At 46.1% G+C, this 27,878-nt stretch overlaps 1 protein-coding gene across 1 annotated transcript; it reads left to right on the forward strand.

Moving 5' to 3' along the window:
* Window positions 1-27,331, forward strand: RAP2A (RAP2A, member of RAS oncogene family). Its single transcript, XM_069970690.1, has 2 exons — window positions 1-551; window positions 25,144-27,331. Exons 1-2 carry the CDS (start codon window positions 238-240, stop codon window positions 25,379-25,381), a joined length of 552 nt encoding a protein of 183 aa, XP_069826791.1. The 5' UTR covers window positions 1-237; the 3' UTR covers window positions 25,382-27,331.
* Window positions 27,332-27,878: the final 547 nt, after the last annotated feature.

Consider the following 27,878-nt stretch of genomic DNA (forward strand, 5'->3'; position numbering starts at 1 on the left):
GGAGGGGGCGCAGCAAGGCCGGCGCGATTCGCCGGGGGCGGTTAGCGGATCAGCAGCGCTCTGTGGGCGCAGGAGGCGGAGGGGGGGCAGGTCTCCGGGTACCGGGCCAAGCAGCCCGGCCTCTCTCCCATGCCTCGGGAAGCCGCTGCAGAGGGGCGGCGGCGACGACGGAGGAGGAGGCGGAGAAGCGGTGTGCTGTGAGGAGCGGTGCATGCCGCCGGGGAGCGGAGGGGGACGATGCGCGAGTACAAGGTGGTGGTCCTGGGCAGCGGCGGGGTCGGCAAGTCGGCTCTGACCGTGCAGTTCGTGACCGGAACGTTCATCGAGAAGTACGACCCGACCATCGAGGACTTCTATCGTAAGGAGATCGAGGTGGACTCGTCCCCCTCCGTGCTGGAGATCCTGGACACGGCCGGTACCGAGCAGTTCGCCTCTATGCGGGATCTGTACATCAAGAACGGCCAGGGCTTCATCCTGGTCTACAGCCTGGTCAACCAGCAGAGCTTCCAGGACATCAAGCCCATGAGGGACCAGATCATCCGCGTCAAAAGGTGGGCGGTGTGCGGGGGGGCTGCGGGGTACGGGGGCACAGGGCGTGGTGTGGGCTGTCACCGGGACCGAGGGGGGCTCTGCAGTGGGCTCCGGGCCTGGCCCGCCGCCTGCACCATACACGGCTGCTACAGATGCCCGGCCCCGGCCTCTGCCTGAGGCTTTATTGTCTGCTGTACAGGAGCCGCAGCCGGCCCGGGCATTGTGTATGGGAGCCGCAGCCGGCCGGGCATTGTGTACAGTATGGGAGCCGCAGCCGGCCGGGCATTGTGTATGGGAGCCGCAGCCGGCCGGGCATTGTGTATGGGAGCCGCAGCCAGCCCAGGTATTGTGTACAGTATGGGAGCCGCAGCCAGTCCAGGTATTGTGTACAGTATGGGAGCCGCAGCCAGCCCGTGCATTGTGTACAGTATGGGAGCCGCAGCCAGCCCGTGCATTGTGTACAGTATGGGAGCCGCAGCCAGCCCGGGCATTGTGTACAGTATGGGAGCCGCAGCCGGCCCGGGCATTGTGTATGGGAGCCGCAGCCGGCCCGGGCATTGTGTACAGTATGGGAGCCGCAGCCGGCCGGGCATTGTGTATGGGAGCCGCAGCCGGCCCGGGCATTGTGTATGGGAGCCGCAGCCGGCCCGGGCATTGTGTATGGGAGCCGCAGCCGGCCCGGGCATTGTGTATGGGAGCCGCAGCCGGCCCGGGCATTGTGTACAGTATGGGAGCCGCAGCCGGCCCGGGCAGTGTGTACAGTATGGGAGCCGCAGCCGGCCCGGGCAGTGTGTACAGTATGGGAGCCGCAGCCGGCCCGGGCAGTGTGTACAGTATGGGAGCCGCAGCCGGCCCGGGCATTGTGTATGGGAGCCGCAGCCGGCCCGGGCATTGTGTATGGGAGCCGCAGCCGGCCCGGGCATTGTGTACAGTATGGGAGCCGCAGCCGGCCCGGGCAGTGTGTACAGTATGGGAGCCGCAGCCGGCCCGGGCATTGTGTATGGCAGCCGCAGCCGGCCCGGGCATTGTGTACAGTATGGGAGCCGCAGCCGGCCCGGGCAGTGTGTACAGTATGGGAGCTGCAGCCGGCCCGGGCAGTGTGTACAGTATGGGAGCCGCAGCCGGCCGGGCATTGTGTATATGAGCCACAGCGGGCCGGGCATTGTGTATGGGAGCCGCAGCCGGCCGGGCATTGTGTACACTAGTATGGGAGCCGCAGCCGGCCCGGGCATTGTGTATATGAGCCGCAGCCGTCTGGGCATTGTGTACACTAGTATGGGAGCCGCAGCCGTCCGGGCATTGTGTACACTAGTATGGGAGCCGCAGCCGTCCGGGCATTGTGTACACTAGTATGAGAGCCGCAGCCGGCCCGGGCATTGTGTATGGGAGCCGCAGCCGGCCCGGGCATTGTGTATGGGAGCCGCAGCTGGCCCGGGCATTGTGTACAGTATGGGAGCCGCAGCCGGCCCGGGCATTGTGTACAGTATGGGAGCCGCAGCCGGCCCGGGCATTGTGTATGGGAGCCGCAGCCGGCCCGGGCACATCTCAATCATAATGGGTCAGATTAAAATATGGAAATTTTGAAGGCCAAGTCAATACCTTAAACTTTAGTGTTCCTGAAACCATTCCTGGACTATTTTTGCAGTGTGGCCGGGTGCATTTTTCAGCTAGAAGAAGCCTATGCTATTAGGGAATAGTGTGGCTAGGAGAGGGTGTGTGTGATATATTTAATAATGTTTGGTTAGGCTGTATGTGACAAGGTAATGTCTACATGAATGCCAGGACCCAAGGTTTCCCAGCAGAACATTACCCTGAACATCACATGACCAATATTGTATCTTGGTGCTCTCTCTTTTCCAGGTAAGTGATGCACACCCCTAGTTGCCAACATTATTTAAAAGAAAATATTGATTCATCAGACTGGGCCATCTGACCATTGTATTTGCTCTTGGAGATGGATGGGTGTGGTCAGCATATGAGCACTCTGGCTAGTGTGTGGCTGCAAAGGCCCATACACTACACTGCAATGCCGGTGTGTCATGACACCTTTTGTTCCTTGCAACCTTTGCTACCTTATTTTCTCTGTGGGATCAGATGAGATCACCACCAAATCGCTTGTACCGCTTGTATCTTCTTTTAATCCAAGATCTGTCCTGGGGTCCGGTCAGCAAGTCATTCAGTTATTGGCCTAAAAAAACTAATTTTAAACTTGTAGCCCTGTGTCAAATTGGTTTGGCCTAGAGTACCCATTCCCTAGGCCTGCACCGCCCCTCCGTCCCTCCTCCCCACCCTCTTCATCATTAGGAATGCCCCTAGAACAATTTTTCCTATTCATCACCTGTCTGAACACTGCACATTTTCTTGATTGTTAATAGGAAAAATCCTGCCTTGGGCATTCCTAATGATGATGAGGGCAGGAAGGAGGGACGGAGATGTGGTGCACTGGACAGGCACAGATACTCTAGCCCACGTCAATTTGACACAGGGCAAGTTGTTTTTAGGACAATAACTGCATCACCTGCTGAACGGGGGGGGGGGGGGGGGGTCAGATTGTGGGTACAGAGTCGCTTTAATAGCTGCATACCAGGAGGAGACCACGGGACCTGAAGTTTTGGAGTTGACTTGAAGACCAAGAGCATCCCAATTTGGCCCTTGTCAAAGTTGCTCATATCAAATACTTAGTCCTTTTTTTTTTTTTTTTTTTTGTTTAGACTAGAGAAGAGCGAACCTCGAGCATGCTCGAGTCTATCCGCTCATCTCTAGTTTCGACATCAACCTAAAGAACCGACTCTTACCTTGTTGCCTAACATATCCCACTCCTTGACAGACGTCGTCACAAAATAGTGGTTCATGTACCAATCTCCATAATAAAGTGCCATGCTCTGCCAGTTGTATGGGCTGTGAGTGATTTATCAAAGAGAGAACCTGGGTTGAATGGTACAAGGTACATATTTTTCAAGTAGCTGCCTTATAGCTGTGCATTGTATAGAGCTGTATGCAAGAGGTCATACTAGGAAATAGAATTATTAAAATTTTATAAAATATTCTATTTCACTGTATGTTTGCTAAACCACAATATATGCTTTTAGTAAGTCAACTTCTAGTATTGTGATCTGTACATATAGTGGAGCTGTCACTATTTATCCTCTGGGGTTACTTGTGATTTATACTGGTGAAGACTTGATAATTGCATATTGCTCATATGGTCTCTCCCCCAGTGCAGCATGTGACACATTCAGCAGCAGCATGCACTATCTTAATCAGTTTGCTCTTGTCTCCAGTGTCAGGCGACCTGGCATATTTTTCAGCACACATCGGTACCCCACACACTTTTATAGAAACATGGGACAGAAAATTAAATTCCGAGGGTTTGATAATTTCAGTGGGTAAGAATGTAGAAGCATGTAATCCATTTTACACTTTATAGATGAAAGAAATATGCCAGATTAGAATCCCATAGGGCTGGGGACACTAAGGAAAAAGGTAGTTTTCCCACCTTCATCTTCAGTGCCATTTTATTTAAAATCCCCTGTTTTGATCAATGTGTTTGAATAGGCGGTTTGTGCATTGGGGGCCGTACTAGAGCCCTTGGTGCATCATCATGGCCACCCTTTATGGCTATTCATCCAGCGCTGTGCAGTGGTGAGCAGTTGGAGTGACGTCACTGCAGAGCACCACCTCAATATTCATAAAGAAGGATCAGGCAGACGGGTCCATGTATCAAGGGTGTAGTCCTGCATACCGTGAACCAAACTGCAACTTTATCATTAAGAATGCCCCAGGCCGGGGCGTGGCCTGAGCGCGATGTGAGCAGCAGCACTGACCCAGAGCTCCCGCATCCCATCTCCTGATTAGCATCCTCCCCGTGGCGCTATAACAGCAAAAACTAACTGGTGAGGTGCTTAATATCTGCTGCAACCCACATAGCACCCCGAAAACGACTATGGTGCTCGGACAGAGACGAGGGACTAGAGAGAAGAGCGGCGGCGCCGCTACACTGCGAAAGCAAGATGGCGCCGGGAGCACACGCGGCACCAAGGGACAAGCCGCCCGCCGCTGCAACCTCACCAGCACGGAGGAGTGGGCAGGCGAGGAACCGCAGGACGGGGACTCTGACTCCTCACAACAAGAGGTGGACACCGGGCGAGATGGCGGGGAGGAGAATGAGCCCGGTCAGAGCACCACAGGCCTGGAGAGACAGGCAGCGCCACAAGTGTGGGGAACCATACCTGCCACACAGCTTCCACCTCCGGCCGATAACCCCACCATCAAAAATGTATATGCCGCCCTAACACAGGTCAGTGCCTCCCTGCACACACATATAGGGAGTGTGAAGGAAGATGTTAATCTTGTGCGGCAAGACATGAGGAAAGTGAAAGAGCGTATTTGTGAAGTAGAGGGACGGGTCAGTGAGCTGGAGGACCAACTACAACCTGTGAAGCGTGACCTAAAGAGAGTTGTGCATAATGTGTCCCTACTTATTAATAAGTCTGACGACTTGGAGAATAGACTGAGACGCAATAACGTGCGTTTGCTGGGAGTCCCTGAAAAAGCTGAGGGCAAGGATGCTATCACGTATTTCGAATCCTGGTTTAAGGACAAAATGGGACCTGATAAACTGTCCAGCCTCTTTGCCATTGAAAGGGCACACAGAGTGCCGTTCCGAGCTCCTCCGCCAGGGGCACCCCCGCGCCCTGTCATCATGCGTATTCTCCACTTCCGGGACCGGGATACCATACTCCGTCTTGCCAGAGATCATGCTGACCTAACCATAGAGGGAGCAAAAATTGCCATATACCCTGATTTCTCCGCTGAGGTCCAAAAACGTAGGGCACAGTTTGTGGATATACGGCGACGTCTGAGGGCGCTGCAAGTCCCCTACTCCACAATTTACCCTGCAAAGCTGAGAGTTGCTGCACTAGGAACTACACACATTTTTGACTCTCCCAAAGAAGCCCTGCATTGGCTGGATCGCAATGAGCGCAATCTTAGACAGGAAGGGTGAAGCTATCTATCCGGCTGCTAACAGTTTGCCTCTTTCTATGGTTGGAACTGAAGTTATACTCTGTTTAAGCTGCCTGCCTAACCTTCCAGGTTATGATATTCTTCAGATTTGCCACGGGGACACATTCAGTATGATTATCTTATGTGAGGCGGGAGGTGGGATTTGGTCATGGTATTTTACATCGGCATGATCTGTCTGCTTTGCACAGGGCTCAGAGTTTTTTCTAAAGCCTCACTGATTCTCTGGAAAGGGAATCCCGTCTTTGCTGTTTCCTTATCTTTTTTGTATCTTTTCTTTTTCCATGTTTTTCTCTGCGCAGTTGCGGACAATCTCCAATACCGGTACCATGTGGGAGGGGGAGGGAATTACATTATGATGAATCAGTATGTACGTCTATATATCCTTACTGTTATGCTATGGCTGTGTCACCGATAACTGTGAATGTGGTTGCGTGGAATATTAGAGGGCTAAAAGATGCCACGAAAAGGTGTGCTATATTCTCCTATCTCCAGCAATTCCAACCAGCGATAATATGTTTATCGGAGACACACTTGACCAAGGAGGATGTGCGACTGCTTCAGAAACCCTGGGTCCAGTGTGCAATTCACTCAACATACTCCACACATGCTAGGGGAGTCAGTGTTTTGGTACACCGACGGATCCCATTTGTCTGCCACGCTTCCAAGGTGGACAGTGGGGGACGTTTTGTCTGCCTTCACTGTGATATACGTGGGACGGCTATGATTATAGTGGCTATCTACATTCCGCCCCCATATAACGCTGAAGTTCTTAAAATGGTCCTGGCTTACATTGCCACTTTGCCCGATCTCCCTGTGCTTATCATAGGAGACTACAATAATGTCCTCCTACCACAGTTAGACCGGCTCCCTGCAGGAGCTGTACAATCAGATGGGCGGCCAACGGCCCTGTCGCGCCTGCTGGAGGAGTGTGGCCTGAGCGACCTATGGAGAATTCGTAATCCTATAGCTCAACAGTTTTCCTGTTACTCCGGCTCGCACCGCACCCTCTCGCGGATAGACATGGCGGTTGGTACGCCCTCACTACTGTCCCATATTGTGGATATTCAATACTTACCTAGGGGTGTATCTGACCATTCTCCGCTTCAGGTGTGCCTTTCAGTGGGTGTTGGGAGATGTGGGGGCCCCTTGCCATGGAGACTTCACCCGTTCTGGATGCAGCTGGTGGATGTGGACCCCTCTGTGGACATGGCCATTACTGAATTCTTCAGCACAAACGCGGGCTCTGCCTCGGTTTCTTGTGTCTGGGACACTCTGAAGGCCTACCTCAGGGGGGTTTACATACAAAAGATTAGTGCCCACAAGACCAGGAGTAGACGCCTCACAGAGGCACTCAGGGATCGGGTGCAAAAAACAGAGTGCATAATGATAACGTCCCCCAGTGATACAAATAGAAGTAGATGGGAGGAGGCGCAAAAACTGCACAATGACCACCTACTCAAAATTGCAGAGGACAAGCGTTTCTTTCAGAAACAGAGATTTTTCCAAGAGGGGGAGAGTGCTGGGCATTTACTAGCAACCATTGTCAAATCCCAAGAAGGACCTAACCATATTGTAGAGCTTAAAGGGGACGGGGGGCGACTGGTGACGGAAGACAGCGCAATTTTAAATGTATTATATGACTTTTACGCCACCACCTACTCTTCCACCCTAACTCTGTCTGAGGAAGAGATTGATCACTACCTTGATCCTATTCCACTCCCTCAGCTGACAGCCACGCAACGAGACTTGCTGGAGGGGCCTTTAACGGTCGAGGAACTGGAAGACGCGCTCCAGTCCTTTTCTAATGAGAAGGCTCCTGGATGCGACGGGCTTCCAGCGGAATTTTATAAGAAACATCAATCTCTTCTACTTCCTCGGCTGCTGGAGGTCTACCAGGAATCCTTGCGGGAGGGCCTCCTACCCCCGTCCATGAGGGAAGCCATAATTGTGGTGATTAAGAAACCGGGCAAAAACCCTGCAGAGCCGGGTTCCTATCGACCCATCTCTTTGCTCACTAGTGACGTTAAATTACTGGCTCGGGCCCTGACAAACAGACTGACGCAGGTAATCACATCCTTAATCCACAGTGACCAATCGGGCTTTATGCCAGATAGATCAACCTCCCTTAATTTACGTCGTCTCCAGATGAATTTACAACTAGGGGCCGATGGGGAGAGCTGCCCTGCGGTGGTCTCACTGGACGCTGCGAAAGCTTTCGACAGCGTCGAGTGGGCCTTCTTATGGGCAGTCATGAAACGTATGGGCTTCGGGCCGACTTACCTGCAGTGGGTCCAATTATTGTACACACAGCCGAGGGCACGTGTTCGGGCTAATGGGGGCATGTCGAAGGGATTTGCACTGGGGAGGGGCACACGGCAGGGCTGCCCCCTGTCTCCCCTCCTTTTTGCAATTACTATTGAACCATTGGCGTGTCTGCTGCGGTCGTCCAGTGCTTTCCGCGGTTTCCCGCGGGGGGCGGTGGAGGAGCGTGTCTCTTTATACGCAGACGACATGCTGCTGTATCTCGGTGATGTACTCGGCTCCCTCCCCCATGTTATGGCCATTATAGAGGGGTTTGGACGACGTTCAGGCCTATCCATAAACTGGACGAAGTCTGTCGTTATGCCACTCCGGCCTCTCCCGGACGGTACAACCCTGGCTCCCACCGAGTTGCAAATAGTGAAGGAATTCAAATACCTGGGTATCATAATCACCCCACACCCTTGTGACTTTATAGCTAAAAATCTAACCCCCCTCATTGGTAAATTCATAGCTAAAGTAGATACATGGTGCCGGCTGCCGCTGTCTGTTATTGGCCGGGGCAATTTGCTAAAAATGATATTAATGCCGCAATTGCTCTATGTGATTCACAATTCGCCAATATGGATACCTCTGCGGATTTTTCATAAAATCCAGGGCGTATTCCGTGACTTAGTTTGGCGTAAGGGGCCGGCGCGGATTCGCTTAGAGACACTCCAGAGACATAAAACTGATGGGGGCCTTGCCCTCCCAAACCCCTACATCTACTTTCTTGCCTCCCAGCTACAACATTTCAGGAACTGGGGGTGTAAGGACCAGATGGGACAAACGGGACGGCTGATCACCTGGGTTAGCAAACATAAATTACCAATTATGGCTCTTGAGACGGGTGAGGCGAAGTGGCGGGGCAGGACACTCCCTACGCTCGCTCTAATGATTAAGGTCTGGACCAAAATGAAGCAGTTGCTGAAATTGGAGGGGCCCACCAGTCTCACACCGTTATGGCGCAACCCCTTACTACCTGAATTCTTTAAACTGGAGGGGTTTTCTCCATGGGAAGAGGCGGGGGTACTATATTTGCACCAGATTCTGCAGGAAGGTACTATGGCTGCGTTTAACTATCTACAAGAAGTGTATGCTATCCCACATTCCAGGTTTTACCAGTATCTGCAGCTTCGGCACGCCTTCCAGGCCCAGGCAAGACAAATGACGTTAGATATAACTTCTCATGCTGAACTCAATTATATTACGGTGGGGGATTCGGCTAGGGGGCTCATCTCCAAGTTATACACCCTACTTCTACAGGAACACCTGGATAGATTCCCATTAACGGTCAGGGGGAAATGGGAAACAGATGTGGGGGTTCTGTCTGACGAAGACTGGAGGGAGGTGTTGGAGCTCACTACTGTGGTTTCCCTCAGTGAGGCCCAGAGACTATCGCAACTACTCCTAATACATAGGGTATACAAAACTCCAGTCTTCCTGCACAAAATTGGGGTACGGCCTTCAGCCGAGTGCCCTAGATGCGGCCTGGATAGCGCATGCCTCCTACATATGATGTGGGAATGTAGTAGATTGGAGGATTTCTGGAAAGGAGTCGCAGACATAGTCACTAGAATATATGGCATTAGCTTACCTATGGAGCCTACGGCCTGCCTCTTGGGTATTCTGACCAGGTTAGACCTGGAAGACTGCGATGCTATCGCCATACAACGGATGCTTTATCAGGCCCGTAAGACTATTGCCTCCAGATGGATTCAGACAGACCCCCCCCACGGTACAAGAATTCGTAGCTAAGGTGAACTGTGTAATTAGATTGGAGAGGGGTGTATACATTAAACGCAAATGTGTACACAAATTTGAGAAAATATGGGGACGCTGGATAGACACCGCTGGTCTACCCACCAGGGCCTTGTTAAATTGTTGCAGAAATCCGATCCAGGTTATGTTGAACCTATAGCGGAGTAGTTGTTAATGGGTACGGAGCTAGCCAGGCATTAACCAAACCTCTTTCCACGCACAACAGTGTGGTGCTTCGCAGCAGTTTTTCACTGTGATAAAGTAACTGTCTTACTCCCTCTTCGTCCACAGGTACTGGGATTTATGTGTTTGGGTTTTGTTTTTTGTTTGGAAATGATTATTGGGACACCGAGCTATGATGATATGCCGCTAATCTCCTGCAATTGTTTATGCTAAACGATGTATATCGGCGTTCTGCCCTTGTTATTATGATACGGTGATGTCCCTCTTGTTATTCGAAAAGCTTGTAATGTCTTTCTTATTATTTTTGCTCTTTGTTAAGTGAAAATACAGAAAATTTTAATAAAAACTATCTGATTAAAAAAAAAGAATGCCCCAGGCCAGTATTTCTCCTAATCATCACTTGTCTGAACACTGCACAGGTGCCTTAACGATCCAGCTTATGTGCAGTGTTCAGACAAGTGATGAATAGGAGAAATCCTTCCAGGAGCGTTCCTAATGATGAAGAGGAGGGATGGAGGTGCGGTGCAGGCCTAGGGCACAGACACTTTAGGCTATGCCAATTAGACACATGGCTTCAGTTTTAAAAGTTCTTTTTTAGAACAATAACTGCATCACCTGCCAAACGGACCACAGGACAGATTTTGGATTAAAAGCAGCTATCCGAAGGTACAAGTGGTTTAGAGAGGGGGGGGGGGAGAGGCAGATTGTGGGTACAGAGTTGCTTTAAAAGGAAAGTAACTTGTTGTATTGCTTGTTTAGTAGTCCATTCATTTCAGTTATCTGTTGGGCAAATGTTTGTTTGGTCAACAGCTGTTTCCTGATCCATGTTGAAATACAACATGCATGATCATTCTCGTCCCTGGCATCTGCCGTTAAAGAAGGTTAAGGAGGAGACCATACACAATTGTTGGTCAGCTTATCCTAACAAAATCGGAGTGGCTGTATTTTCAATTCTTCTAAATGTTGGAAAAGATTATGTATAAATTAGTCTACATCTTTGAAAATACAAATAGATGAGACTCAGAACCGTGCACTACCCCCAGCTGCAGGGGGAGATTATAATTAGTCTAAGATGATGCTCTACTATTGAAAATAAGGGGCCTATTCCACAGAGCGATAATCCGATTCGGCTGATTATCGCTCCGTGGAATAGAGACAACGATCAGCCGATCGTTTATTTAGGTGCAAACCTAAAATAATCGGGCACAGACTGTGCATCGCTACGTGGAATAGCGGTGCACAGTCAGTGCCCGATTTAAAAACAGCATACATTTCCTATCCAGGCTGCCGGTCTTCTCCTGCGCTCCTTCTCCCAGAGTCCCGTGCGCAGCAGCAGCTTCGGAGCAGCCTGTCTGAGCTGACAGACTGCTCAGCCAATCACTGGCCAGGACCGCCACGGCCAGTGATTGGCTGAGTGGTCTGTCAGCTCAGACAGGCCGCTCCGAAGCTGCTGCGTGCAGGACCCGGGGAGAAGGAGCGCAGGAGAAGACCGGTAACTATGTCCCTGCAGCCCTCGCTAAACGATTATTGGGCAGTGGAATAGGCCCAGTAAACACCAATCTAGCAGATCGGCGCTCACTTACATTGTTGATCAGGCCCCCATCGGCCCATGGGATAGGACCCGAAGTCTCTAGACATCCAAATAGAAAGAAGATAAACAGAGTGGCACTTACCCGCAGATGGAGAACGGTTTTACAGTTTTTAATTTAGACTTCTGCCATTTCCTTGACTTGGAGAGATATGCTTGAGTTACACAAACAGGCCATAGGGAGGGTTGCATCATAGATCTCATGGCTTCGCTACCTGCTGCGCAGCATTTCCTGGTTGGTGGCCAGTGCAAGACAGTTAGGGTGCCTTTACACAGAGAGATTTATCTGACAGGTTGTTGTTTTTTTTTTAACTTGGTTTATTGAAGTATGTACATCCAATAATAAACAAAATATACATGTCCCCACAGTAAAATAAAGGAGACATACATAAATCAAAAATAATCCTAAACAGTCTTGCTGGAAACCACAAAATAGATATAAGGCAGGTAAAGCATGGACAATCCAACTCCCATCCTGGAGGGGAATAATCTTTGTAGAAACATATGTATAATATATAATAATCATCATGTACAGATTGACTAAGAAAGAAAAATGCAAGCACATTCACACATCGTCTCTTGCTCTCATATATTGCTTAGGAGAGTAGTAGATGGGGAAGCGTACCACAGCTCCCTAACTTTGTTAAATTTAGCAGTACACCCTCTATTTTTTATAAGTTACATACATATATGGCAACATAGTATTGACTAACTTTTTCCACTTCCTAACTGTAGGTGGTCTACTATCCATCCAACGGATTGTGATTGTGCCATGATCTGACAGATTTTTGAAGCCAAAGCTAGGAATGGAATTGAAAAGAGGAGAAATCTCAGTCTTTCCTTTATGACCCGTTCTCTGTTTATAGTCTGTTCCTGGCTTTGGCTTCAAAAATCTGTTAGATAAATCTCTGTGTAAAGGCATCCTTAGATCAGGGAGACTCATGTTACCTTGCTTATATCTTTGCATCTAGAATGAAGAAAAAATACTTTTATTCTATAATAAGAGTCAAGAGGCTTTCCCGAATGACTGAAATGCACCAAGCTGTAACTGCTCCTTGGAATTCTGCTTCCAGGTGTCAGTCAAGCAGAGAAGGGGGGAAGAGATTTGGCGTGCTGCACATTAGGAGTTTGGAAAAGCTTCTGACTCGTGCCAGAGAATAAAAGCATTTTCTGTATTCTGGAAGCATAGCTGAACATATGAAAGGTAACATGTGTCTCCTTCACCTAACAGCTATCTAACAGTGTCAGCAGTTTGGAACATGAATTATACGTAGCTGACAGATTCCCTTTAATGGCTGACGGCATGTCTCATGTCAGCTTCACTATTCCGTATCCACTCTGGGACCAATTTCATAAGAAGCTAGCTGGCCAGTCTCTATTGTGAGACGACTGGAGTATGCAATAAAAGAAACCTACAAATCGCTGGTAAAACTCCACAAAGATCCTTATGGTGGATTCAGACCTATATTTCCACAGCCATGGTACCCAGTGAGACAAATATAACAAGTGTGTGTGATCATTTATGTATTACAGCAAAGTCCATTTATGAACATGAGTGGGAATAAAACATCTGAGATACATAAACAGCTTGTGATACTAGAACATAAATGGTTACAATTGCATGGAGTTGTGGATGTAGGGAAAGATGTGCTCCTGGTTGTTACGGTTCTGTAACTCGCTAATAGTTCTATGATACAGATGTACACAGGTCAGCCCTATATGAAAATTGCCGATAGAAATAATGGAAATAACTTTTTGCCTCATGACAATGGCCCTGTCAGGGCTTTGAGGGTATATTTAGCTAGCAAGTAAACATCCAATTCCTGAAGTTGTGTCGGAAGCCACAAAATATGGCTATATGACTGGGTCAGAGCATCTCTAGAAAGGAAGTTTTTGTGGGGTATTCATGCAGTGAGGCGACAACCAGGAAGCCAGCAGCAGAGTAATGAAGCCCAAGGCCTATCCATGTGCATAGGGAGCAGCTCATAGTCCAAATGAAAGGTAAAGGGGGTGGTGTCAAAGAAGGTCAAAGAGTCTCTGTTAAAAATTTTTTTTGCAGAAATCAATGGTCCAGGCAATTTTAACCCTTAGGCGACCCTGGACGTATTCGTACGTCCAGGGCCGCCTCCATGTGTTCAGAGCAGGAACTGTCAAGTGGGGTGGATCGGAGCGATCCACACATCTTACTCCTTCCAGGGTCAGCGCCGTAATGGCGCTGATCCCGGCTCGGATCTCAATGAGAGAAGTTCCCCAGGGGGGCTTCTAGTATAAGTGTAAAAAATAAAAAGTGTTATTAATAAAAAAGCCCCCTCCCCTGATAAAAGTCTGAATCACCCCCCTTTTTCCATGTTATAAATAAACAAACATGTTTGGTATCGCTGCGTCCGTAATCGCCCGAACTATTTATCACATTCCTGATCTCGCACGGTAAACGGCGTAAGCGCAAAAAAAATCCCAAAGTTCAAAATTGCACATTTTTGGTCGCATCAAATACAGAAAAATTTTAATAAGCGATCAAAAAGTCGGATATGCGCAATCAAGGTACCGATAGAACACATCATGGGGCAAAAAATGACACCTCAAACAGCCCCATAGACCAAAGGGTAAAAGCGCTATAAGCCTGGGAATGGAGCAATTTTAAGGAACATATTATTTGTTAACAATGGTTTGAATTTTTTACAGGCCATCAGATACAATGAAAGTTATATATGTTACATATCATTGTAATTGTAACGACTTTAGGAACATATATAACAAGTCAGTTTTACCCCAGGGCGAGCAGTGTAAAAACTAAAAAAAAAAAAAATAAAAGAAATGCTCTTTTTTTTTTTTTTTTTTTTTTTTTTTCTCTTTCCCAATTTCACCACACTGAATTTTTTTCTGGTTTCGCAGTGTACTTTATGAAAAAATTCAGCCTGTCATTGCAAAGTGCAATTAGTGGCGCAAAAAATAAGGGCTCATGTGGGTTTCTAGGTGAAAAATGCAAGTGCTATGGCCTTTTAAGCACAAGGAGGGAAAAACGAAAAATTTTAATTTGGCCTGATCCTCTAAGGGTTAAGAAACTTTGTAATTGGGTTTATTAGGCAAATTTGCCATTATCTGCATTTAGGGTGCGTTCACACATACAGGATCCGCAGCAGAACCGCAGCAGATTTGATGGTGCAGATTTGGTGCTGTGTTCAGTTATTTAAATGAAATCTGCTGCGGATCCACAGCAGAAAATCAGCTGCGGATCCGGTAAGTGTGAACGTACCCTTAAAAAGACTTTTTCCCAGGTCTTCCCCCCCCCCCCCCCCCCCCCCTTTCTTTTCTGTCATACTCTGCTCAGAATCAGGAAATCTCAATCAGATGGATCTTGTCTGTGCTATGGAGGGGGGAGGAGAGACGAGTGAGATTAGTTGGCAGCAGAGAACAAAGGATTACACAGTGGGGGAGCTATTCAGAGTGCTATTCAGAGGTCAGTGGTGACATCAGAGGATAGAGCACGTGATGTAGCTTTAAATTAACTCTTTGTTGTCCTGTTTTAGAGTCTCATCTTCTCTTCCATAGACAACAGTAAAGACTGGGGGGAGAGCTTCAGGGTACAAACCCACACACCGTATACGCAGCAAATACACAGCAGTTTGATGGTGAAGATTTAATGCTGAGTTCAGTTATTTAGATCTAATCTGCTGCGTTTTTGTTGCGTTTTTGCTGCGTATTCGCTGCGTATCGCAGCAGTAAATACGCTGTGTATACGGTGTGTGGGTTTATACCCTCAAACTGCTTTTTCATGTTAAAAAAATGTATTTTCCGGCTAATAAACCCAATTACAAATTTTCTTAAAATCGCCTGTACTATTGATTTCTGCAAAAAAATTTTAATGACAGTGACACTTTAACCCCTTAGTGACCGCCGATACGGCTTTCTACGGCGGTCACTAAGGGTCCTTATTCTGCTGCCATCAGCTTTTTACGGCGATGGCAGAGAATAAGGCTGCGGGGCCGGGACGGCCCCCACCCCATCCCCCCGGCTACCGGAGGTAGCTGAGGGGTTGGGGCAGTGTGTGGGGTCCGTCCCGGCCGCCCCCCTTACCGACTATCGCCGCTATTAACGTTATAGCGGCGACCGTCGGTAAAGGAGATTACCGGTGCCGCCGCCGCCTTTCATCTCCCCCCGCCGTGAATCTACGGCGGGGGGAGATGAAATAAGTGTCCCCCAGACCTCAGATCAGCCCCCCCCTAGTGCCCCAATAACTAACCCCCCTCCCCCGGCGGCCATCATTTCCAAGATGGCCGCCGCCATCGCTGTGAACCGACTAATGTCGGTTCACAGCGATGTAAAAGTTAAAATGAATGAAAGCCCCATGCTCTCCGCCACCGGAGGTAGCGGAGAGCATGGGGCAGTCATCGGGGACCCCCCTGTTTGGTCCCGGTACAAGCGATCAGCGGTATATACTATATACCGCTGATCGCTTGTGCCATGTGCATCCAGGCACTTTTTATCCCCTGTCACTATGAATGATTGATGACAGGGGATAAAAAGTGATATCCCCCAGATTGCCCGTAACCACCGCACGTTGCCCGTAACCACCGCACGTTGCCCGTAACCACCGCACGTTGCCCGTAACCACCACAAATTGCCAGTGACCCCCTCCTGATTGCCCGTAACCACCCCAAATTACATGCACCCACCCCAGATTACCTATAAGCACTTCAGTTTATCAGTAACAATCCCAGATTGTCTGTAACCCTTCCAGGTTGCACATAACCCCCCAGGTTCCCCGTAATCATGCCAGATAACATGTAACCCCCCCCCAGATTGCACGTAACCACCGCGTGTTGCCTCTGACCACCGCACGTCGCCTCTGACCACCGCACGTCGCCTCTGACCACCCCAAATTGCCAATGACCCCCTCCAGATTGCGGTGCCCATGCCAGATAACAGGTATCCACCCCAGATTGCCTATAAGAACTTCAGTTTATCCGTAACCACCCCACATTGCCCGTAACCACCCCACGTTGCCCGTAACCACCCCAGATTGTCAGTAAGCACTGCAGGTTGCCCGTAACCACCCCACGTTGCCCGTATCCACCCCAGATTGTCTGTAAGCACTGCAGGTTGCCCGTAACCACCCCACGTTTCCTGTAACCATCCCAGATTGTCTGTAAGCACAGCAGATTGCCCGTAACCAGCCCACGTTGCCTGTAACCAGCCCACGTTGCCTGTAACCAGCCCACGTTGCCTGTAACCAGCCCACGTTGCCTGTAACCAGCCCACGTTGCCTGTAACCAGCCCACGTTGCCTGTAACCAGCCCACGTTGCCTGTAACCAGCCCACGTTGCCTGTAACGAGCCCACGTTGCCTGTAACCAGCCCACGTTGCCTGTAACCAGCCCACGTTGCCTGTAACCAGCCCACGTTGCCTGTAACCAGCCCACGTTGCCTGTAACCAGCCCACGTTGCCTGTAACCAGCCCACGTTGCCTGTAACCAGCCCACGTTGCCTGTAACCAGCCCACGTTGCCTGTAACCAGCCCACGTTGCCGTAACCACAGCAGGTTGCCCGTGACCACCACACGTTGCCCGTAACCAGCCCACGTTGCCTGTAACCAGCCCACGTTGCCGTAACCACCGCAGGTTTCCCGTGACCACCCCATGTTGTCCGTAACCACCCCAGGTTGCCCATAACCACCCCTGGTTGCCCGTAACCACCCCACATTACCTGTAATCTCATTTTTTTTATTCTATTTTAGTAACTGCGCTATTCTAATAACCATTACTAGCTGCAATTTTGCTCCTGTAAATTGGCGCTCCTTCCCTTCTGAGCCCTGCTGTGTGCCCATACAGTGGTTTATGCCCACATATGGGGTACCGTTGTACTCAGGAGAACCTGCGTTACAGATTTTGGGGTACGTTTTCTCTCCTGTTCCTCGTCAAATTGAGAAATTTCAAACTAAACCAACATATTATTGGAAAAATTTGAGTTTTTCATTTTTACTGGCCAATTTTGAATACTTTCCTCTAATACCTGTGGGGTAAAAATGGTCACCACACCCCAAGATGAATTCTTTGAGGGGTGCACTTTCCAAAATGGGGTGACTTTTGGGGGGAATCTACTCTGCTGACACTACAGGGGCTCTGCAAACGCACCTGGCGCTCAGAAACTTCTTCAGAAAAATCTGCACTGAAAATGCTAATTGGCGCTCCTTCCCTTCTGAGCCCGGCTGTGTGCCCATGCAGTGGTTTATGCCCACATATGGGGTACCGTTCTACTCAGGAGAACCTGCTTTACATATATTGGGGTGACATTTCTCTCCTGTTCCTCGAGAAATTGAGAAATTTCAAACTAAAGGAACATATTATTGGAAAAAATCGAGTTTTTCATTTTTACTGTCTACTTTTGAATACTTTCCTCAAACACCTGTGGGGTCAAAATGCTCACCACACCCCAAAATAAATTCTTTGAGGGGTGCACTTTCTAAAATGGGGTGACTTATGGCGAGATTTTACTCTGCGGACACTACAGGGGCTCTGCAAACGCACCTGGCGCTCGGAAACTTCTTCAGCAAAATCTGCATTGAAAAAGCTAATTGGCGCTCCTTTCCTTCTGAGCCCTCCTGTGTTCCCATGCAGTGGTTTATGCCCACATATGAGGTACCTTTTCACTTAGGAGAACCTGCGTTACAAATTTTGGGGTACTTTTTTCCTCTTGTTCCTCATAAAATTGAGAAATTTCAAACTAAAAACATAATATTGGAAAAAATCGAGTTTTTCATTTTTACTGTCTACTTTTGAATACTTTCCTCTAATACCTGTGGGGTCAAAATGGTCACCACACACCAAGATGAATACTTTGAGGGGTGCACTTTCCAAAATGGAGTGACTTATGGCGAGATTTTACTCCGCTGGCACTACAGGGGCACTGCAAACGCACCTGGCGCTCGGAAACTTCTGCAGCAAAATCTGCATTGAAAAAGCTAATTGGCGCTCCTTCCCTTCTGAGCCCTGCTGTGTGCCCATACAGTGGTTTATACCGACATATGAGGTACCGTTCTACTCAGGAGAACCTGCGTTACAAATTTTGGGGTACTTTTTTCCTCTTGTTCCTCGTGAAATTGAGAAATTTCAAACTAAACGAACATATTATTGGAAGAATTCGAGTTTTTCATTTTTACTGTCTTCTTTTGAATACTTTCCTGTAATACCTGTGGGGTCAAAATGGTCACCACACACCAAGATGAATTCTTTGAGGGGTGTACTTTCCAAAATGGGGTGACTTATGGAGGGTTTTCTCTCTGCTGACACTACAGGGGCACTGCAAACGCACCTGGCGCTCAGAAACTTCTTCAGCAAAATTTGCATTGGAAAAGCTAATTGGCGCTCCCTTCCTTCTGAGCCCTGCTGTGTGCCCATACAGTGGTTTACGCCCACATATGGGGTACCGTTGTACTCAAAAGAACCTGCATTACAAATTTTGGGGTGCTTTTTGTCTCATGTTCCTTTTGAAAATGAGAAACTTTAATCTAAACGTATATATTATTGGAAAATTAAAATTTTCAATTTTTTTACTGCCTAATTGTAAATACTTTCCTCCAGCCCCTGTAGGGTTAAAATGCTCATTATACCCCTAGATTAATTCTTTAAGGTGTGTAGTTTCCAAAATGGGGTCACTTATGGGGGTTTTCAGGATACCAGACTTCTAAATCCATTTAAAAAAAGAACTGGTCCCTAAAAAAATCAGTTTCACGAAAATGTGATAATTTGCTGATACATTTCTAAGCCCCATAACGCCCTAAAAAAGTAAAATATGTTTACCAAATTATGCCAGAATAAAGAAGACATATTGGTAATGTGACTTAGTAACTAATTTATGTGATACGACTTTCTTTTTTTAGAAGCAGAGAATTTCAAAGTTCATAAAATGCAAATTTTTTCAATTTTTCATGATATTTTGTTTTTCACAAAAAACACACAAAATAGTGACCAAATTTTGCCACTAACATAAAGTGCCATATGTCACGAAAAAACAATCTCAGAATCGCTAGCATACGTTAAAGCATCACTGAGCTATAAGAGCATAAAGTGAGACAGGTCAGATTTTGAAAAATTAGCCTGGTCATTAAGGCCCAAACTAGCTGCAGCACGAAGGGGTTAATATGTAAAGAGTACAAATGTGTTTTTTAGTAAAGACTCTTACATTACTGCACCATTTTTGTTCCCTATGCATCTGATTGCTTCCTGGTCTCTTCTCTGAACTGTGACCCTGAGGTTGCCATGCAACAGTGCAGGCACTCCCACAATCCCCCTTGCTGCATTTGAAGTTTAAAGGGTTACCCCAGCGAAAAGCCTTTTCCCAGTAAACACAATACAAAGTTATATAACTTTTGAAATATGCTTTAATCACCTATCTCCCCCCTTCCCTATCTCCCCCCCCCCCCCACAACCCCCAACCAGGAAGTGAAGTAAACTCATTCTTACCTAAGGACTGTTGACCCCAGGCTGCTCTGTGTATGCCATTTTGTGACAATGACATCCTCTGCATAAGCACGGCCTCCTGGTTTGGGGTTTCCCATGATGCAATTTGTCTCCTGTGATGTCTAACTGACTCTGTAAGACTGTTAGATGGCGTACAGCTTGTTCAGCCAATCAGAGCTAAGCAACCTGATTCATCTGACAAAGGGAGGCTGGCCTAACGGCTTAGACCCGCCTTCCTCTTGATGTCATTGTCACAAAAATGGCTGCCACAGAGCAGCCTGAGCCAACAGTCATTAGGTAAGAATGAGTTTACGTCACTTCCTGGGGGGGGATTGAAGGGGGGGGGGGGAGATAGGTGTCCCAATAAAGTGGATGCCTGGCGGACTGTTACCAATGGCAACAGGTTATAAAACAAAGCAGCACATAGGAACTAGTATTTTCCAAAGAATACATTATGAGAAATATTTGGAACATGTTTCATTAAACATAATGCATCACTATAGACCTAGTTTTCTTCATGACACCATTCCTTTAATGCTGGCTATGTTACAAATACCCGAACATACCGGGCGTCGCCTTTAGCTGCACCTTGCAAAAATCTGCACCTTTATGTGCCTGTAATGGCTAGCCAAATAAATTGCATGGCCTTACCTTGCACCTAATTTACTATTGTACATGCCTGCAAGCTAGGAGGTGGTGTAGATAGGGCCTGCCACTCTCAATAAATCCAGTGTTGCTGAGATGGGAGGAATTTAACTTTAGACTGGCATAGTGCATTGCAGCTTGCAGCATAGTCCCAAACTATCCAGAATGCTGCTGCTGCTGACTAAAGCATGTACAGTGGGCACTTACACATCTTAACTGGACCATGGAGACATTGTTGCACTTAGGCTGCATTCACACGTTCTGTGTTCTCTGTTCTGCGCGGCTCTGTCATTACAGCGCCACAGAGATTCAAACAGTTTCCCTGCTCCTGGCATGATATTGATACATCATGCCGTGCAGGGAAACAGCCCAGGACTGGGATTCACTGTCTGTGTCGTCCATGTTTCACAGAGAGAACATGGACCGTGTGAATGCAGCCTTAGAAGAAGCAGTATTCACTAATGTCTGTGCTTTTTCAGTAGCATAAGGGGTCCTGCCACACTTCAAACATTGTTCAGGAATGGTTTAAAGAACACGAGAAAGGGTGTTAGATTTTGTGAATCTGAACAATTCATCTGTCCTAAGATACAAGGAAATTGTGGGATGAGCGATAAACCATGAGGTCTTTTTCTGCCTATAGATCGCACAGACTTCAGATGTCAGCACCTACAATAAATATAACAGCCTGCACCTTCCTTCACTTTTTTTCCCTCACTCTAGCCCATGTGGAAAGTTTAATCCTTTCACGTTCTTGATCTGGGGCTACACAGTAATTCCCAATTGCATGACTCCATCACTCATACAAGTTAATGGGGTTGCATTGCTACTCACAAGTGGCTGCGACCCTGCAGACCTGAAACATTCATCCTGGATTTTTTTTTTTGGGGGGGGGGGGGGGTTGTTTTTTTTTTGTCTTAGTTGTCTGAGTAATGGATTTGCGTGACTTGGAACTGCCATGTAGACCTATCCATTAGTCCAGTCTGAACACCATTATTAATAGCGATTGCTGCATTTTAAAGGCAAAATGATGCTGCAGATGTCAGATGACTAATCCAATGTGTCTGGTCATATTTGCTCTGCTGATATAGTGTTGTATGCCTCAGGTAGACTACTAGCCAAGAATTGATCAAACTGATCACTACAGTGTAACAACAGTATAAGCAAAAGTGATTGCTTCTAATACTGCCCTCTGGGACTTAAAAAAATATATATATATTTTTTAACATGTATATGTGTGTATATATATGTATATGTGTGTGTATATATATATATATATATATATATATATATATATATATATATATGTGTGTGTGTTCAAATTACCACCCCCATTTTTTCAAATAAAAGTGAACATATATGTGAAACATTTTATAAAAAGTGATCACAAGTCCCATCTACATAAAAAAATACCACCGATAAACTATAGGTCACCACACGAAAAGGGAGCTTTCATACAGCCCCAAACATGTAGTAGTTATAAAACAAAACAAAAAAAACTGTCAAAAGTTTCCTGGTAAATAAAATTTGGCATAATTGTACTGGCACAATACATATGTTAGCTTTACCCCCAACTTGATGTAAAAACATACTATTTCTGTACTTTTCATGGAAAACTGAAAGGTGTCATTAGAACGTAAAATTGGTCTGGCAAAAAAAGTAAATGGCTCTTTTAGATGGCTTTCAGAAAGCGTAGAGGAAAAAAATGAAAATTAGCTGTCCAGCCACCAAAAAAACAAAGCAAAACCAGATGACACTGTAGTGAAGCAAAGCTCACATCTAACAAGCCCCCTGGTCCTGCTGCAATGCTTTCTGGTCCTTGATGTGAATGTGACGGGCTGTAGAAGGTCACTGTTGAAGATGCCTGAGAGAGCTTGTTCTTATTAGGGTTTGTAGTCATATGGGTATAATCACAGGATTTAATGTGCTTCCTATTGTAAATTTTTTTAAACCTAAACTAGACAGTGTAAGAATATGGTAGCTGTATCCAAAACTGCTCTGTGATATATTCGTCTTAAGTTCATTACTAACACCTGGGTTGCCTAAAGGGGGTGTTTTCACTCAAATATAACTTTTCATATGTTGCCCATGGTGAGTCTAACAATTCATACTGTACTTATTATCTATTCAGACTCCTTCTCCAAGTTCTTAGCTGCTGCTTTCTGCTGAAAACACAAAAATCTGTATGTGGGCTGTTCTCTCTGTCTCCCCCTCTCTTTTGAGACAGCTCATGTAAACATGTCCTTGACTGGCTTTATCTGCAACATTCTAGCTTCTTTGTAATGCTCCTTGCAATCTTGGGCCTCATTTACACGTCTAGTGATTTTTAACGACTGTCCTTTTAGTCCTCTAGCTAGATCCATGATTGCATTCGTTTTTATATCAGTGTCCGTCTTTTTCACTGATGTGCATCACGTCCCTTCCACTGTGTATCACGTCCCTTCCACTGTGTCTGTATCGTGCTGAGCCCTGTATTCCCCCTTTTATATAACATGTTGTCCCTGCCCCGTCCTCACCTATGCAGATCTTGTGGTCCTGCAGCAATACTGCAGTCTCTGGTCTCCAGTGCCTGGCAAGCCTGCAGCCCCAGCATAGGGAGATTGCAGAACCCTCATTTCAGTCTCTGGTGCCTGTCCTATCCTCAACCCCGGCACAGGGAGATGGCAGGACCCTCCAGTTCCCCAAGGAGAAGCTGAGGCTGCAGAGATCCAGCACTAGGCAGTCCCGCACCCACCAGCAGAGGGAGATGACAGGACCCTCCTGGGGTCAGAATACAGAGAGGCCTGATGTAGATGTGGAGAGACCGGGCAGCGCATCCAGCTCCCCCTCCTCTGGTCAGTGAAGGGGTTAACGGTGGTGGGTTGTGTGAGGATAGCAGACAGCACATCCCTAGCTGCAATGCTTTCCAGTGGGTGATGCGCTGCCAGGTATGAGATGGTATGACACTTCAGGGATCCCATGTTACCTCTATTGTTTTTCACAGATTCCAAGGATGTCGAATTAGTGGAAAACTCTGATCTCTTAGACTTCTATTGGGGGATCCGTGCTGTGATCTGCCTCTGCACCAGGACATGTCCAGTCTTTTTGTGGAGTGGATCGCGGCACAGATTGTCTGAATAGTATCATTGGATTCATTGGCCCCTAATATCTGTGTGTCTGTAGTGGAAGTGTGTCTGTGTGTAGTGTCTGGAAGAAAGTCTATCTCATAAATGGGCTTCTTAGTAAGTTTTTTTCAGAAATGTAATGTGTGTAAATTGAGTGTTACCGATCTATACACAATATAAGAAGCTTATGTTAGTATATTCTCACCAATAAGAAAGCCTAAAGAGGTAACACAATGCGTAAGGTTCCAGTTCTCCCTCTGGACAATTTTTTTTCCCCCATCGCATAGGATGCACTTAAGGTGTTTTTCTGATGGTCTACCCAATGCTAATAAATTGGCTCTGCCCAGTGGGATGCATTGTTATGTTATATGAAATTACTTTGTATGGTTTATATTTGGCTATATTGGATTTGCAGTCATTAAAGGGAAACAGTTAGCACGTCTTTGCTGCTCAGCATGCAATGCGAGGATGATCGACAGGTAGAGAGATCCACAGGCGCCTCTGCCTGTCAATCATCCCTGCATGCTGACAGGCAGGGAGCCATGACTAGTCGCAGGTGGTTCCCCACCCAGATGACTAGTTGGCACCCCTTTCCTGGCCTTGTCCGCTGGAATAAAACTACTTTTTCCTTGTTGTAAAGCTTCCGCCGCAGATGCGGCTGGTGTGCTCAGGGAGCTGAAAAGTAGCTCTATATTGTGCAGATTTTCTATAAAAAAAAAAAAAGTATATATAAATATTTAGAAATGGCCTTTTCAATGGCTCAAAAACCTCACAGCTGGCTCACTTTTCAGTGCTTCCATTCTCATCCGTACCCATGTCTGTTTACATACAGCACCTTTTTATAATGAGGCATGTGTGCATAGTTGTGTGTGTATATAACTTCTTTATAATTGGACCTATAACTATCATATTTTACTTGCATAATTTTAACCCCCTCTTCCATAGCACAGCCCTGTGTAATGTCATTAATAAGGACAGATGATAACAAAATTGTATTCTAGAAGCTAGCTAGCATTTTACATGTAGTTGGTGGGTTTAATAAACCTTTGTTAAAATATTGATCTATAAAAGAGCAAACCACCTCAGGTCTGTATGTGTTTGAACTAGCCTACGAGAGGACTTTTTTGTTTGTTTGTTTTATTCATAACTGGGGTCCAGCTACACTCAAGGGTACTGGGCAGTGCAGTAAAATGGAGATTACTTGTTCGGAGTTTTATTTTTTTGTGTGTGGGGGGTGTATTAGTTTTTATTGATTCTATGCTCTGTCCTGCAATGAGCATGGGAAACTTTATAACAATTTATTTATTTTTGCCTTTGTTCTAGAGGACAAGTCCTACAAAAGTCCTCCGGGGGACCCAAGGTACATCATTCTGACGCAATTAAAAGTAGTATAAATCTGGGAAAATAGAATTATACAGTAATTGCCTATAATTCAGGCACAACCTTGCTTTTTATCAAGTTGCTAGTTTGGATAAATTTTTATTGATGATCATGCTATTCTGGCATTGGTACAGATTTTCTTCTAACTATATTTTTTCCTTGTTTTTTCTCTACAGATATGAAAAGGTGCCAGTTATCTTGGTTGGCAACAAAGTTGACCTTGAAAGTGAACGGGAAGTATCGTCTAATGAAGGCCGTGCTTTGGCCGAAGACTGGGGATGTCCTTTCATGGAAACGTCAGCGAAAAGTAAAACAATGGTGGATGAGCTCTTTGCAGAAATTGTGAGGCAAATGAACTATGCAGCCCAGCCTGATAAAGACGACCCTTGCTGTTCTGCGTGCAATATACAATAGCGGTTTTATGTAATTTAGGTAGACATGACTATTTTAGCTGCAAAGGTTTAAAAAAAATTAATTTTATCCAAAGAAAAGCATTGTGAGAGGACTTCATCTAAAACCATGGTTGCTCTGAATAACCCATCTCAATCTGTAGACTTGGCAATTGCTGACTCTTGGGATTCATTTCTACAGCTGATACAGTTATCGTGTTCTGCTACATTAAATAAAGAGACTGTGTTCTTACCAGATAAAGGAAAGACCATAAATGAAGCAGCAACCTCAACCACTGCAGGCCTTCTTCCTGAACTGGACAGCAAGGGGCACTTATTTACAAAGCTGACTGATATCCCATTGTGTTTCTGAAACAAAGTTTCTAACCACTCTGAGTTGCCGCATCCAACAATGGATGCGGAAGCAGCTATATCAAGGAAATGAAGACTTTGGACGTGGGATAGTTTTGTTTTGGGAAATTAAGCCATGTTGCATCCAGTTGAGGTAGCAAGGTTTTATTTTCGGTATGCTTCCCAATTATTCCGGACCTCAGTATTTCTGGCGTGGCTCTCACTATGTTATTGGCTTGTTTCTACTTAGCATAACAATTTGACTGAAAGTAAATTTAAGGGTTTTTTTTTTTCTTTCCTAACTTGATGCTGACAGGCTATTGTGAAGTGAATGACGTTTTATTTGGCAGCTCTGACGTTTCATTTGGATTGGACTTGAGTATTTATTATTTGCATGGGCAACTGCACAAAAATGCAAATTACCTGCTTAATCTTGTCTGAAATGAAATTTCAAAGAATTTATAATTTTGAGAGCAGAAAATTAATATTGCATATGGTCATGGAAAAAAAAGAACCACCCATACTCTGTTAAAACCTCTCATCTCTAATATATGATAGAATAGTCATTTATTTTGTGTGAGTGAGCAGCAGTGTGAATGTTCTGTACATTTGTATGCTGGTTTACAATTATTGTATTTGAGCTGAGGTTCATTGTATTTGCTCCGCAGTGTAAGATGTGTACACTGAATTATCCCAGAGAAGTGCTTTCTTGTGGCTCAGAATAGAATGTGTTACGTCACTTAAAGAGAAAATAGTTTTTTCGTTAGCTGCTTTTCCATAAGGACATTGGGGTGTACTAAATTTTAGCACATTTAGCTATATAATCGGTAACCTTTTATGTATAAGATTTGTTTTCCATATTTCAGGTTTCTGCTCTGCCTCATCGGCTCCCAATTTAATCCACACTTTAACCCTTAACTTTTGTTCAGTGGAGTAAAATGAACAGAATGTGCTATGTTATCGAGCTAGAGTCATTGTATTTTGTTCCAAGTAAACGATTTCCAATCAAATATTGTAGTTTGCACATGTGATTCACACCCCTATAAATGTCCTTTTAAAGCACTACATACTTTGTAGACAAAAGAACACCACTCCACGCAGGATTTTGTTGTTTCTTATTTAGGCTATGTTCACAGTATGTAAAAACAACGGCTGTATTTCATAACTAGATGTTAAATTGTTATAATATACGGCCGTTGTATTTACATAGCGTGAATATAGCCTTAAGATGCATTTTTTTAGAATTCCAGTCTTGAAAAAGTCTTCAAGATTGCACCTTGAAATGCAGTTGTGCATTTTTATATATCCTAGTTTGCCTGTAAGATACTTTCATGTGGGAAATATCTTTGCTAGTGATTGAAATGCTTTCCATTTAACTCATTGGAGGAGCAGGTGTTACTGGTTTTTGCAGCACACATTTTTCAACAACTGGCAAGAAATAAAGAAAAAACTATATTTAACTTAGTTTTGATTCGTTTCCATTGAAATACATTTTTTATTTCCAAGGTTTGACAAATGTAAAAATAAATACTAATGTTACAGCAAATTTGTGAAAGCTTTACAGTGTGTATATTTTTTACCACTCGAAGCGCTAGTGAATTAACCATTATCCGGGATCCTGGGTACTCAGGGGATAAATGAGGCTGTAGAACCCAGCAAAATAAACTTCTGTCAGACACAAATTTTGCATTTTGTTTTTTTTTAAAAAAAACACCCAAAAAGCTGCTTCATTTTAATATACACTACTCACAAAATGTGAGGTATATTTGGCGTGTGGATAAAATTCGTGGAAAATGTGGTTGTCCTCCGTTAGGCAACTATTAGCATATCACTGCAGCTATATAGAAGACAATAAAGAGCCCATAGTTACCTGTCCGCGCTACACCTGTGTCCTGTTGCAGTGTCGCCAGTGTCCCCCACTGACTGGAGACACTTCACTTCCAAGACTAACTTGTCTCATGAGTGACAGTCGCTCAGCCCATCACTGACTAAGATGGGACATTGCTGCGGCCAGTGATTGGCTGAGTAGGCTGTCACTCTCAAGACTCGTTTGTCTCTGAAGTGAATATCCTGCAGCAAGCTGGGGACACCGGGGAAGCGTGGACAGGTAAGTATAGGGTTTTGTTTAGTAAAAAATACCTAATGCCTTTAAGTAAAAGCGTGCGATGGTG

Source organism: Dendropsophus ebraccatus, chromosome 5, assembly GCF_027789765.1.
Source record: "Dendropsophus ebraccatus isolate aDenEbr1 chromosome 5, aDenEbr1.pat, whole genome shotgun sequence".
Lineage (NCBI taxonomy): Eukaryota > Metazoa > Chordata > Amphibia > Anura > Hylidae > Dendropsophus > Dendropsophus ebraccatus.